Source organism: Solanum dulcamara, chromosome 5 (genome assembly GCF_947179165.1).
Source record: "Solanum dulcamara chromosome 5, daSolDulc1.2, whole genome shotgun sequence".
In the NCBI taxonomy this organism is placed as follows: domain Eukaryota; kingdom Viridiplantae; phylum Streptophyta; class Magnoliopsida; order Solanales; family Solanaceae; genus Solanum; species Solanum dulcamara.
Window position 1 is genome coordinate 71,140,349 of NC_077241.1, and position 14,883 is coordinate 71,155,231.

At 33.8% G+C, this 14,883-nt stretch overlaps 1 protein-coding gene across 2 annotated transcripts; it reads left to right on the plus strand.

Moving 5' to 3' along the window:
• The first annotated feature begins 559 nt into the window (after nt 1–559).
• Nucleotides 560–12,127, plus strand: LOC129889591 (ATP-dependent Clp protease proteolytic subunit 4, chloroplastic). Of its 2 annotated transcripts, none has more exons than XM_055964965.1 (3): nt 560–1,083; nt 3,205–3,700; nt 11,822–12,127. In XM_055964965.1, the coding sequence occupies exons 1-2, from the start codon at nt 638–640 to the stop codon at nt 3,686–3,688; spliced, it is 930 nt and encodes a 309-aa protein (XP_055820940.1). In that variant the 5' UTR covers nt 560–637; the 3' UTR covers nt 3,689–3,700; nt 11,822–12,127. The 2 variants fall into 2 exon arrangements, with proteins under 2 accessions (XP_055820940.1, XP_055820941.1); XM_055964966.1 differs by lacking the exon at nt 11,822–12,127 and adding an exon at nt 10,339–10,489.
• The last annotated feature ends 2,756 nt before the right edge of the window (nt 12,128–14,883 follow it).

Here is a 14,883-nt window from a genome sequence, read left to right on the forward strand (position 1 = left end):
AATGAAGTTTTCATTAGGGGGAGTAAAATACGCGCTGTACTTTTTTTCCCTTAACCACAGTTTTGTCCCACTAGGTTTTTTCTGGTAAAGTTTTTTAATGAGGCAACACTCAAGACGTATTATCAGATGTGTGTACTTTTTTTTTCTTCACTAGACTTTTTTCCATTGATTTTTTTCTAGTAAGGTTTTAACGATGAATAACATCTATGAATGTTCAAAATAATTATGTATATTATTTCTTGTAAAACTTTTATTAACGAGACACCTTACACGTGAACATCCAAGGGGGAGATGAAAGGTGGTATAGTGGATGTTCATTTATTGGACCCACTAGACAAGTTATCCACAACTTGTATTTTATTTTGTCTATAAAAAAACCCATCTTAAATGAAAGATGATGCATATACTTTTTTGACTCCTCTACTCTTCTTTCTTTCTCTAATTTTTCTTTTCTGTTTTTTTTTGTTAAGTTAATTTATTTTGTAAGAATTTTTTTTTTTTAATTTTTTGTGTGCAAGGATGATACTCCTTATCCGGCCCGAAATAAATAGAGTCCCCCTTTTGTTTTCTCCTCAGTGAAAAAGCAACTTCCCTTTCCTCATCTCTTACACCTAGTTCTCCCTTCTTTCTCTACCCAATGGAGTCCCTCACTCTTTCTACTTCTCTATCTCTTCACTGTTCCTCCTTCAATCTCCGCCACGGCTCTCTTCCCAAGCTTTCACCCACTTTTTCACGACACCCATCTCGTAAAACCCCCTTAACTCTCAAATCTTCACTCACTTCCCACCAACCCACTTCCAAAACCCTTTCTGATTCTTCAATTCACAACCCCAATTTCGAAATGGGTAAGGCTGAAAAGTTGTCCTTGTTACTTTCCTCTGCTCCTCAGACCCCGGCGACGGCTATGCGTGGTGCGGAAGGCGACGCAATGGGGCTATTGTTTAGGGAGAGGATAATTTTCTTGGGTAGTAACATTGATGACTTCTTCGCTGATGCTATTATTAGCCAGTTGTTGTTGCTGGATGCTGTGGATTCGACTAAAGATATTAGGCTCTTTATTAATTGCCCTGGTGGCTCTCTCAGGTATTTGGAATTTTTGGTATTCTAATTATTACCCTGGATGATGATTAGCTGAACACAGGAGTAGAATTTATATCTGATTTTTGAAGCTTAGCTTTAGTTTGATTGTGATACCTTTGTAATGCAAGGCGAATTATTGAGTACCGGGAATGAAATGAGCACAGTGACTCATGTAGTCGAGCCCAGTTAGTTTTGGATTGAGGTGTAGTGTTGTAGTAATCTATGTTGCTCGGCCTCTCAAAAAATGTTGACACGCCCGTGTCGGATACTCCAAAAATGCACTACTTTTGAAGGATCTGACACGCAACCGTCGGCACTTTTGAAGAGTCCGACAACATTGGTAGTAGTAGTAATTGTTGCTTGAAAAGGTGTTACCTTTTTGGGTAGCGTGTGGTTGTTCCGAAGGTGCAAGCTACTTTTTGGTTTTATTTTTATTTGTTTTAAATGACTATGCTGCTGAAGATTCATCTTAAGATGGTGAAATTTATGTACCACTTTACATAGTGTCGGGTATTTTAGAGATCGGACTGATGAAACAGTTCTGTACCTAGCATGATCATTTAGGAGGAATGACGTGTGTCTCCATCATAATTTGACGTAGTTGGATATTTCATACTGTTAGTAAGATGCAAACTCTGATGTTGTGTATGTTGAATATGCGGGCCATGTGTGCTGTTTAAGACAAGCAGCATGAATGCATGGTGATAAGTTATTATTTGATAGGTAAATGTGGTTATAAGTTATTTTCCTTCCGTAAAAACATCAAGGCCAGTCTTGAGATGATAAAAGAACTCTAACTTTCGTATAATGTGTTGATTTCGAGTGATCATGTATCATGTTTAATACAAGTTGCAGAAATATGTGGTGATAAGTTATTTATTTTTTCTTGATGAATAAGTTATTTATTTATTTTTTCTTTAATTTTTTTTCCTTCCGAAAGCACGTCAAATTCTTGGAATAAGATAGAACTTAGTAGACATTGTGTATTTCTCCCCTAAAAGCTTTGACTTTATAATGTATTGATTCAGAGTGCCACATACATGTTTTTAGTACAAGTAGCACAAATACGTGGTGATAGGTTGTTTAGTTTTCTTAAAATTCATTAAGTCCAGTTTTTGGTTTCTACCTTTTAACCCAGGACATGAATATGCTCAATTCTAAGAGAAAGTGAATCTAAAATAAAAAGTCACATATCCCAGAACTATGAAGGAACTTGATGTTTTCATGAACTTTTGACATGACCTATATATAGAATATAGTGAAAGTGTGATGGATCCTAGAGCCAGATTCTGTTTAACCTGCATATGCAGCTTAAAACATTCTGATGCAAGACCTCAAGGTGTATCTACATTGCGTTCCATTAAGACCACTAGACAAATTTTGGAGTACCTACTTAATATCTTATGTATGATACAGTGTCAGCAACAAAATATCTTTTTATAAAGTGATGAAGGGACCAAATGGATACCAGATTACATTGTTAGGTGTCTAAGAGACTGATGATTTTATATATGTCAAATGGTTTTCACTGCTCCATGTCATTTCTTAGATTCTGAATCTTGAAGCGCAAAAAGGTAATACACACTCAAAGGGTATATGATGCAGGGATGAGTTAAATGTATACTTTTTCAGCAACCCTTTTCTAGCTTGTGAGGAGAGGATAAGAGATACTTTACTGCCATGTGACCAGGAAACAGCCTTGGAAACAGCCTCTGGCAGAAATGCAAGGCAAGGCTGCGTACAATAGACCCTTGTGGTCAGGCCCTTCCCCGGACCCCGCGCATAGCGGGAGCTTTAGTGCACCGGGCTGCCCTTCAATTCTATTACATCTTAAAGCCATTGCATATGGAACTGGGATTAGATTAAGAATTGAAGAGCAGAAAAACTTCATGTTAATTAGTGTAACTTAATTTGGAGACTTCATGTGAATGTGTTGAAGGACTTTATCATAAAAAAATGTGTTGACGGAATTTAGTTTTTCAATTTGCAAATTCAGTTTTGTCAGCATTCACATGTTTATCTTAGTTTGTCTCCATGTCAATTGTTAATAAAAAAATGTTGGAATCTTTTGTAGAAATACTTTTTCCTTTTCTCTCTTCTGATGTACCTCTTCCTGTTTACCAGCGCAACAATGGCTATCTTTGACGTTGTGCAGTTGGTGAGGGCCGATGTATCCACAGTTGCACTTGGCATTTCAGCTTCCACAGCTTCAATAATCCTTGCTGGTGGCACCAAAGGAAAACGCTACGCAATGCCTAATACCCGAATTATGATACATCAACCACTTGGAGGTGCAAGCGGTCAAGCACTAGATGTAGAAATTCAAGCCCGAGAAATAATGCATAACAAGGATAATGTTGTCAAAATCTTTTCCAATTGCACTGGACGATCATATGAACAAGTTGAGAAAGATATTGATAGAGATCGTTACATGTCCCCTATTGAAGCTGTAGAATATGGGCTAATTGACGGTGTTATTGATAGAGACAGCATCATTCCACTTATGCCTGTTCCTGAAAGGGTTAAATCTACATTGAATTATCAAGAAATGATCCAAGACCCTCAAAAATTTTTGAACCCAGATATCCCTGATGATGAGATATATTAGCTGGTGCAACAGGTACTTCCTTTGTTTTCTGTCTATGTTCCATAATCTTGACAGCTTATGAGTGGAGTCAGAGTATGAGCAACTAGCTACCTTGCACTCAACTCCAAAGAGCAGAGTGTCTTTATGGTTGAGTCAGGTTATATCAAAGAAATGAGGATTGAGTATGGTTCTTGTTAGGCGTCTTAATGTTTACTTTTTTATTTATTTATGATAAAGGAGTGTTCATGTTTACTTATACACGTAACTAGCTTTAATAATTTTCTTGATGGGCAACATATGTTCCTTGCAGTAAAATCCACTAAATATAGAGTGGATTTTAGGTATTTGTGTTGACATGTAGAATATTGTTTAAGGGAAACCGCAGTTGGGCAAGATTTAGAAGTTCAAAGAGGCATTAACGTTAAAAAGAGGCTAAAGGGGAAAAGTTCTGTATGTTGCTCACTTGCTCATTCTTATAATAGGAAGTTTATAAATGGTATGTGTCCTAGAATTATTCATATGGGTCTTAAATGAGCTTAAATAGAGTGGTATGGTCAGTGAGGGTTCACATATATCCAACCCCAATTTGCTTGGAATTGAGGCGTAGTAGTATTTGTATGAATGTTAGGTTCAGCAAATAAAATAGAATAAGAATAAAGAAGAGCCAACACTACAAACTCTATGCAGTGATCTACTCTATAATATTGTATTTTTCCAATGAATAGTAGGTTACAATTTTTTTTTTTTGAAAAAGGGAACATTTTACAAACACCAAAATTAGGTCATTATTGGAAAGGGGGTAATTGTTGCATCACCATTTACCAAGAATTAATTTGAATTAGATGGTAAAGAAATCAACATGTAAAGTTTGTAGCAAAAAAATTGACAGCTGTTGTTCTTTGGATGACTTGGGGAATTGGATTAAATTTATCTCGGAGGAAAGCAACAGGGTTAGTGTTTCTATGCATCTCAACTCATGGTGATACTTGTAAGTTGGAGAGCTTACTTTTAGTATATGTAGCTAGGCGGATCTTTTTCAATCTAAAAACTACGAAGGAATATCAAAGATCTACCTATCAGAAAAAAAGGAATATCAAAGATATAGGCCTTTTGCAAGATATTCAGTTACATGTGGAAAAATTGCAAAATGTGCTTCTTCAAGTTTATGGTTGAGTTGAATTTTAATGCTGACAGTATGTGTTACATGTCTATTAGATGAACATCCTAATGAATACAGAAATGTAAATAAACATCCCATGCCTCAGTAATTCTGGCAGATATTTTTTATGAATCTGTTGTTGGAGGTAGAAGTTAATCTTGGACCTTTGCAAGGGTCAAGTAGATACTGTTTTACAGTATGCCTTGAACTTTTAGTTTAGAAACAGCCGTGTCTGTGAGAATGCTCGTCCGTGGAAGACTAAAAACAGAAATGGAAATGAAAAAAGTCAAAAAAGAGAGAGAACAATAAAAAAAGAAAAAGAAAAAGGATTGATGTTAGTCATAGAAGGAAATGCTATCAAAAGACCTACAATCTCACGGAATCCATGCAAATATATAGCACAATGGAAACAAAAGATCTGTATAGGTGATACAAATTAGTCTGAAATATGTTTGCCATTTTAGGACATTTACTTTAGGTCATATGCTTTCTAGAAGTGTTTTTAGCCTCATTGCAGATTTTTATACTAGAAGAAAATATAAAGTATTATAAAACAAACTAAATTAGCAAATTAAGAAGAAAGGGAGACAGTAAGAGAAAGAGAGAATGGTTGTCTGTGCATTTCAATGCTGAGAATGTATGGCTATTTATAGCCAAATTACAAGGAAAAAGGTAGAGCTAATAGCAACTTGGCCATTAAGTGGGTCCCATTTTATAATGGAACATCCACTTCTATTATTTTATAATACTTTCCCTTAGATGTCCACGTAAAAGACAAATTCTAGTGAATGAACAAATATATATAGTTATTTTCAATACGCATTGATTGCTGCCTCATTAAAAACCTTGCTAGGAAAATTCAGTGGGACAAAATCTAATCTAAGGAGAAAAGAGTGCATCGCATATTCTACTCCCCTGATGGACATCCAAGGGGGAGTATTGTATTATAAAATAATAGAAGTGGATGTTTCATTATAAAATGGGACCCACTTAATGGTCAAGTTGCTATTAGCTCCCCTTTTTTCTTGTAATTTGGCTATAAATAGCCATACATTCTCAGTAATGGGATACATAGACGATATTTTTTTCTTTCTTTTACTGTCTCTCTTTCTTCTTAATTTGTTAATTTAGTTTGTTTTATAACACGAACCCAAAAGGAAAATTGAGTGGAAAGTTTCATCATTATCTCATTTTGATCCACGTGCCTATATGTGAGCAGAAGGTCCTCCAGAAAATCATCCAATTACAGAAAATAGCAAATCAAATGTCAGATGCATTTACTGATTTGAAACGGATAACTAAGTCACATATTCCTGCAGCAAATGTGCCTATCCGGATTGACATTCCAAAAGGATCATCTACTAGTGTCATAGCCTCTAAATCCCAAACACGCCTGAAGCGTGGTAGACCATTGGGTTCAAATGATAAAAATCTAAGCAAAAGAAGCGCGAGAAATGATAAAGATGACACTATAAAAGAATTTCATGAAGAAGTTCAAGATCTAATTAATACTGATATTTCTAAAGAAATCAATGAATTCGAGACTCAAGTGAATGAAGAACTTTCAATGAGTTCTACTGGTGATGGGATAAATTTAGGTCGAACGAAAATTATTGTGGATAATTTTTTTGCATATAATGTTGCAATTAATCATATGCAAGACAGTGAGGATCTTTAGCCTTAATATGTCGAAGAATGTTGACGAAGGTGTGATTGACCGAAGTGGCAAGAGACAATTCAATTAGAATTAGACTCACTTGCTAAACGTAAGGTTTTTGGACGTGTAGTCCAAACCCTTGATAATATAAAACCAATGGACTATAAATGGGTTTTTGTTCGAAAACGAAATGAGAAATGAAATTGTAGGATACAGCACGCCTTGTTGCACAAGGATTCTCTCAAAGATCAGGTCAACTATGAAGAAACATAGTCACTTGTTATGGATGCAATAACTTTTCAATATCTCATCAATTTAGTTGTACATGAAAATCTTGAAATGCATCTAATGGATGTGGTTACAGCCTTATCTTTATGGTTCACTTGATAATAAAATTTATATGAAAATTCCAGAAGATTAAAATTGCTTGAAGCATGTAATTTTAAGTCTCGAGAGATGTTCTCAATCAGATTACAAAGATCATTGTATGGTCTAAAACAATCAGGACGTATATGGTATAATCGCCTTAGTGAGTACTTGATAAATGAAGATTATATAAATAATGTCATTTGTTCTTGTATTTTTATTAAGAAAACGGAATCAGAGTTTATTATACTCGCCGTTTATGTTGATGACATAAATCTTATTGGAACCCCTGAAGAGGTTCAAAAGGTAATTGAATATCTAAAGAAAGAATTTGAGATGAAAGATCTTGGAAAGAAAAAACTTTGTCTCGATTTGCAGATTGAACATTTAGAAAATTTGGAAAGACATCTGCCTACGTTGAGAAAATTTTAAAACGATTTTACATGGACAAAGTGCATCCCTTAAGTACTCCAGTAGTTGTTCGATCACTTGAAGTGAATAAAGATCCGTTCCGACCTCCAGAAGAGAATGAAGAATTTCTTGGTCCTAAAGTACTATATCTCAGTGTTATTGGTGTACTTATGTATCTTGCTAACGCAATCAGACCTGATATAGCATTTTATGTTAATTTGCTAGCAAGGCATAGTTCTTCCCTGACGCGAAGAGATTGGAAAGGTGTCAAATAGATTCTGCGATATCTAAAGGGGACTGTTGATATGAGTTTGTTTTATACTAACAAAGATTGTGTAGACCTTATTGATTATGCAGATGCAGGTTATTTATCGGACCCACGTAAAACTAGATCTCAAACAGGCTATCTGTTCACATACGGAGGAACTGCTATATCATGACGATCTACGAAACAGTCTATTGTTGCTACTTCTTCAAATCATGCCGAGGTAATAGCGATTCATGAAGCAAGTAGAGAATGTGTGTGGTTGAGATCAATGATACAGTTCATCAAAGAAAGATGCGGCCTAAAGTATGATGTCAAAGTACCCACGGTCATGTTCGAAGACAATATAACGTGCATATCTAAATTAAAAGGAGGCTTCATAAAAGGAGATAGAACGAAATACATTTCACGAAAATTATTCTTTACATATGATCTCCAGAAGAATGGTGATATTGATGTACAACAAATCCATTCAAGTGATAATCCAACAGATTTATTCACCAAATCTTTACCAGACTCAACTCTTGAAACGATGGTACATAAGATTGGAATGCGAAAGCTTAACCATCTGAATCGTGGTCTTCATCAGGGGGAGTAGAATACGTGTTGCACTTTTTTTTAACTTAGATTAGGTTTTGTCCCACTGGATTTTCTTAGCAAGGTTTTTAATGAGGCAACAATCAATGCGTATTGAGAATAATTATATATATTTCTTCTTTCCACTCAATTTCCCTTTTGGGTTCCTTTTTCTCTCCCCCTAAATTGTGGGAAATTTGTTTCATCAAATCGACAATCTGCAAATCGAGTAGTGAATAAATCTCTGGTCAACGGTTCAAGGTAGTGAATTATAGAAGGTGAGTCAAACCCAACATATATGCCTAACCTTCGTTGAGAGCCCGTCTTAGTGCGTTGTGGTGGTGCTACAGGCACGTAAACCGCACAATCAAAAATTCGTAGATGAGTTTATTTGGCTCATGATTAAATACTAATTGTGACGGAGAGTATTTATTATAATTAGTCGGTTTGAAACGAATGAGTGCTGCTGCATGTAAGATAGCATGACCTCAAACAGAGGTCATGCTAGTGCGTTGTGGTGGTGCTACAGGCACGTAAACCGCACAGCCAAAAATTCGTAGTTGAGTTATATTTGACTCATGATTAAATATTAATTGTGACAGAGAGTATTTATTATAATTAGTCGATCTGAAACGAATGAGTGCTGCTGCATGTAAGATAGCATGACCTTAAACAGAGGTGGGCAATTTCGTTTTCATAAGTAGTGGTCTTGCTATCAATTGTAGACGCTTAATAAATGACTCTGTGAGGTCATTTTGAGTATGAACATGAGCAACAAGATGTTCAATTTTTATCCAATTGATGAACAATAATCATCAAAAGCTTGGAATGTAAAATCTTCAGCATTATCGAGGCGAATAGCCCTAATAGGATAATCTGAAAATTGCTTCCTTAATTTTATCATTTGTGCCAATAACTTCGCAATCGCTAGGTTGCGATATGATAAGAGACACACATGAGACCATCTTGAAGATTCATCTATTAGGACCATAAAATATCTAAACAACCCATTAGGTGGATGAATAGGTCAAGCAACACATGAAAATTTATCATTTGTAAGAATCTTTAGTTCTTTAATGGATGTCAGTTGAATTTTCAAGAATTCATCTCATCATTATTGATTCAGGATGACCTATTCGGTCATGCCATAGCACAAAGACATTTAAATCAGTAAACTTCAGATTTACGATCGAATATGTTTCAATTGTTCTCATTTCTACATAATATAGGCCAGAAGACACGGTTGGTAATTTCTCTAAAATATATTTCTGGCCTGAGACACTCTTGGTTATATTAATGTATTCAATATTTATTTCATTTAGTGCCTTAACATGATATCCATTTCGACAGATATCTTTGAAACTTAACAAGTTTCTTGTGGATTTAGAAGAGAACAATGCATCTTCTATAACAAGTTTTGTCCTTTTAGGCAGAAATATAGTAGCTCTTTCGGAGCCTTCAATCAATTTTGAATTACCAGAAATTGTTGTAACATTTGCTTTCCTTTTAAGCAAGTAAGAAAAGTATTTCTTATCTTTGAATATGACATGAGTTGTTTCACTATCAATCGCACAAATATCTTCATGATTGATTATTGATCCAAACAAAATTTGAGGCATATTCATATTTTCTTCAAAAAGAAGACAAACAAAGTAAATATTATTATTATTAAACAGGGCTATTATACAAATTTTATTTATTTATAGGATTAGAAAAAAAACATAAAAATACCAACTAGCATAAACAAAAGGAAAAGAAAATTGTCTAGATTATAGCGGGCTCATTGGTGATCATTTTTCCTTCAGGGATTTCAAAGAAATCAGCTACATCCAGATGCATAGGCTCAATATTATCTTCAGAGATAAAATTTGTTTTTGAATTATTATCATGATAAAATTTGTTTTTGGATTATTATCACCCTTTTCAATGATTCCTAATAGAGCTGAACCAGACGCTTTGAGGATCGACAAGTACGTGACCAGTATCCCATTCCTCCATATCTATGACACACTTTCTTGAATTTTTCTTTTGTACAGCTTCATATTTTTCACCTTTTCTTTTATATTGCTGGTCATTCTTTGATGCAAGACGACCATCATGATTATAATTTCTCTTACGACCAACGGGCCGACTTTCATGATTTTTCATTAATAGGTCGTTATGTTGTTCAGCAATAAGAAGGTGTGAAAGTAATTCAGAATATATTTTAAAATCCATTTGTGATATTGCTGCTGCAGGAGCATATTCGCGGGAGAAAATGTGAAGTATGATTTTTCAAGCTTGTCATGTTCAGTGACCTGTTCTCCGCATAAATTTAACTGTGATATAATTCTATACATGGAAGAATTATATTCAGTTATACTTTTAAAGTCTACTAACTTCAAATTGAACCAATCAAGACGTGCCTGTGGAAGAATGACCTACTTCAGGTGGTCATATCTTTCTTTCAAATTTTTTCATAGTTTAAGGAGGTCTTTAATTGTGAGGTATTGCATATTTAACCCCTCGTCAAGACGGTGACAGAGAAATATCATAGCTTTGGCTAGATGCCCGGTTATTGTCTTTGATGGTGTCTATTAGACCCATCGAATCCAGGTGGATTTCAGCATCTAGAGCCCATGAAAAGTAGCATTTGCTCGATATATCCAAGGCAACAAATTCAAGTTTGAAAATATTAGACATTTTAGAAAAATAAAATTCTTACCCTCCTTACCTGCTTAAAATAGCTCAAGAAAATGGAGTCTCATGCTAATAATGTGTTATAAAACAAACTAAATTAGCAAATTAAGAAGAAAGTGAGACAGTAAGAGAAAGAGAGAATTGTTGTCTGTGCATCTCATTGCTAAGAATGTATGGCTATTTATAGCTAAATTACAAGGAAAAAAAGGGGAGCTAATAGCAACTTGGCCATTAAGTGGGTCCCATTTTACAATAGAACATCCACTTTTATTATTTTATAATATAAAGGAAATGTTGGTCCGAGGTAAATGGAGAAACATGGTCAGGAAGGATTCATATAGTTGACCACAAAGTTGAGGCGTTGTTGTTCTTCTGCTTGCTCTATCCTGTAACAGCTAACCTCTGCTCGCTCAATTCCTGAGTCCCATGTCTGAACATGATTAAGCGTACATAATGTTCTCTTCTTGATCAATATAACTAAAAAATCTCTTCTGCCTCAGTTAAAGCGAATTGAAATTATAGTTTCTAATATCAGCAATACTTTATTTATATTGAGGCCAATCTCATTAACATTGCTAGCCTTTTGACAAAACTTTATTATTGTTGGATCTGATTGAGATCGGTTCTTTAGTCCCCCATTTTTTTTGGGTTAAACTTCGTTTTAAATGGTTTTATGTGATGGGATCTGTAGTTAATGGGATTTGGGAAGTGAATGGGGGCTGGGGCTACTCAGTGCATGGGGTCAATTGTGGAACTGTAGTTGCATCTGATATTGCTGAGGAACATAATTAGTTACGCAGTTTTATCAATCAAAACAAATCAGTGCGTTTATTATTATGCAGTGCTGTGATTAAAATGATACTCGACATCATCTGATTACCAAGGAGCGATAACAAAAAGCTTCCATTTTTTTTAAGTTGGCAATCTCCTTATTTGCTGAAATGAGTTTCTGGAGTTATTACTTTGCGACATAAATGTGATTTAAGATATGCTTAATTACTTAAACTGCTATTGTTTTAGCTGATGCACGTCTTTTATCAGGTAGGGTGGCTCTTGGCTCAGAAATATCGCATACCTGAACATGCAGCATTATCCTCATCACCATTGTTGTAGAATTTTCTAGGAGTTACAACGCAGACCATTCATGCGGGGAGATTTTGGAGAATGAATTTTATATTAAAGCCATAATTAACATTTGTATACCCTTTACTTTCTACGTAGTAACTAGTTTGTTTCCTAGATTTCTATCTTTCCTTTTCTCCCCCTTTTGTTATTTTTATTGAGAGTGGATGATGGTGGTGGATGGTTCAATACTATTAATATCAAGTATCAACCATATATTTCATAGTTTATTGCCTAAAATATAACTTTATTTTCATCTGTCCACAACTTGGCATTGGAGTGTGGGTGTTTGGTTAGGGATATTTCAAGATTAAATTTATATTTTGTTTGATTGAAGATATAATTTATTCTAGAATTAATTTATACTTCAAACTTTGATATTTTTATATCCTACCTAAGAGATGGGATAAATTAGTCCCAGAAAGATAACTTTGTTTGTGAACCAAACGACATAACTCACAAGGAGAAGCTACTCAGTCAACACGTTTCCTGTGTTTGATCAAATGATGCTTGTGAAAAGGTTTCATGAATTATATTGTTAGAAAAATGAGATAAAGTGTGGATGAAGTTAATACCTTGTAAGTCAAACGATCCTTTCTGTTTCCCAGTCAAAAGTGGGGTTTTTTGTGTCGAGTGAAGAACAGTTAATGCCAAAATCATATAGAATTAGTAAGTACATACATACATAAAAGTAAGACATCTTTTAGTTGACTCAACTATTGATAATGCTTTTCTCCTTTTCTTTCTCCGGTTTAATTATTCAATATCTGAATCCTATTGGCCAGAGTAATTTGAATTTGCGTCAGGTGTGCCATTATTGACTCGACTAATTTGACTTTGCGATAGAAGGGCACGTTACTGTCTTGATTAATTTTACATTGTGTTAGAGGGTAACATGCTTTTTACTTAAAGGTTCTTCATTTCATGGTTTGAACTCGAGACCTTTAATTAAAGATGATAGGAATTTCACATTTAGATGGTAACTGTTGAAAGGGTCACCCCACACTACCCCCACGGCCCCACCCCCTTTCCTGAAATAATAGCTTGCCGGCCTTCCAAAAGATACTCCACAAGAACACTAAACAATTTTATTTTGCCGGTTAATTCCATCTTCAAATGTATATTCAATTAAACTTTGTCTCAAAATATTAGGACTCATTGATAGACACCCTATTATTATTTTTTCCAGTTATTTTTATTTTCCATTAAAAATTAAAGAATTATAGTGTATGAATGCACTAGGCATATTCTTCTTGCTGTGAGAATATTTAGAGCAGTTTTGTATGATGACGTTGTGCAATATTATATAATCAATAGAACTAAATAAATGGACTCATACATAATGATTTTGGAGTCAAAATAAATAAATTATATGCAAAAGTGCATTCTTGGAGTTTTCCTCAAACAATTAATCAGAGGAAAATTAACAAACTAAATTTTATATGCCTCCCACAGCAATATTACGTCCAGTCAAATATCTTTTATGTATTACTTAATTCTTAAAGAACAAATGGCTAGTCAAAGATTTTAGATTTCTATTGTCGATGTATAAAAATACATAAAATTTTAGGTGAAAGAGTTATATCATACGAATATCATCCGTACACATCAACGAAAGTTGTTGTATTCAGGCGATGAGACTCCACACATACTATATCAACTAAATATGAGCGAAAAAGCTATATCAGTGCATATTGTATCAATACATATGTATATTGAATATTTGCTACAAAACCCAAAATATAACTACATTAAATAATATTTGAGACTGAAATTTATGTATTGTAAACACAGTCTAAATGTTTGTAACGTAAAGTAATTTTTCCATAAATATACTATAATGAGTTAATGATAAAGAGTTTTTTTTAGTGTCTTAATCATGAGGTTACTGAAAGAATAATTTAAGTATACTTTTAAACCATTAATGTTGTTTTCATTATGAGTTGCTGATGAAAATTATCAAGTGGCACAAACATTTGTTTATTCTATTATTATTTTAATTCAACGGGCATTTCATCAAATTTAATAAATACTCCTCAGAAGTTGGATTAGGTGAATAATTTTTAAATTCAGCGGCATAATATTATTCCCTCTATTTCATATTAATAGAATTTGTCAGACAATATATATTTATTAAGAAAAAAATTTAAGATATAAATTAAACATCACTTTCCACTTTTACTTTTTAGTAATTATCAAATTATTCTTGAAAATATAAATAATTCAAAGTAAAATCATAAATATAAACAAATAACTCTATTGAACTTATCACCTAGAAAATATAAATGAAGCACAAAAATAAAAAATAAAAATTAAATATTTTTCTTAAATTTTGAACAATTTACTTATTTTTGAACTATGAAAAAAATCCAAAAATTTAGTTAATATAAAATAGAGGAAGTATTTTATTATCGATTAATAAAAGGGAAGGAATTGCAATAATGACAGAATATCCTAAATAATCAATTAATTCATTTGTGGAGCAAAGTCTCACAAAATCCTCCCTATTTGCCTTCAATTACATCAAAAAATTCAATAGTTTTGATTCAAACACTTCCAACACAATATTGTGTTAAGAAATTCAATTAATAGTACAAATTATTATTAATTTAAAATTCAATAATTCAAAACCATAAAATTTCCAAACTCATAAACTTCAATTCATGGCTCCGCCAGGAAGCAGTGTTTTGATGGGAAGAGCCAAAATCATGGTTCACACTCAGTCTCTTGACCGTCTTCCCACATAATTTCATCACAAATTTAGGCTCAGACACTATATTTTTCCGAGTTTAACTTTTATATACCAAAAATGTAAGTAGTGTAATAAGTATCTGAAAAATTTGACTGTTGGTATGTTACAACAAATTAAAGTGCAGAACAAAGGGTAGAGTAATTTGATTTGACGATAATATTTAGTTTTTGTTATATGATCAATTTTTGAAGCTCTATTAGAAACAATCTCTCTGACCGTCTTCACACAG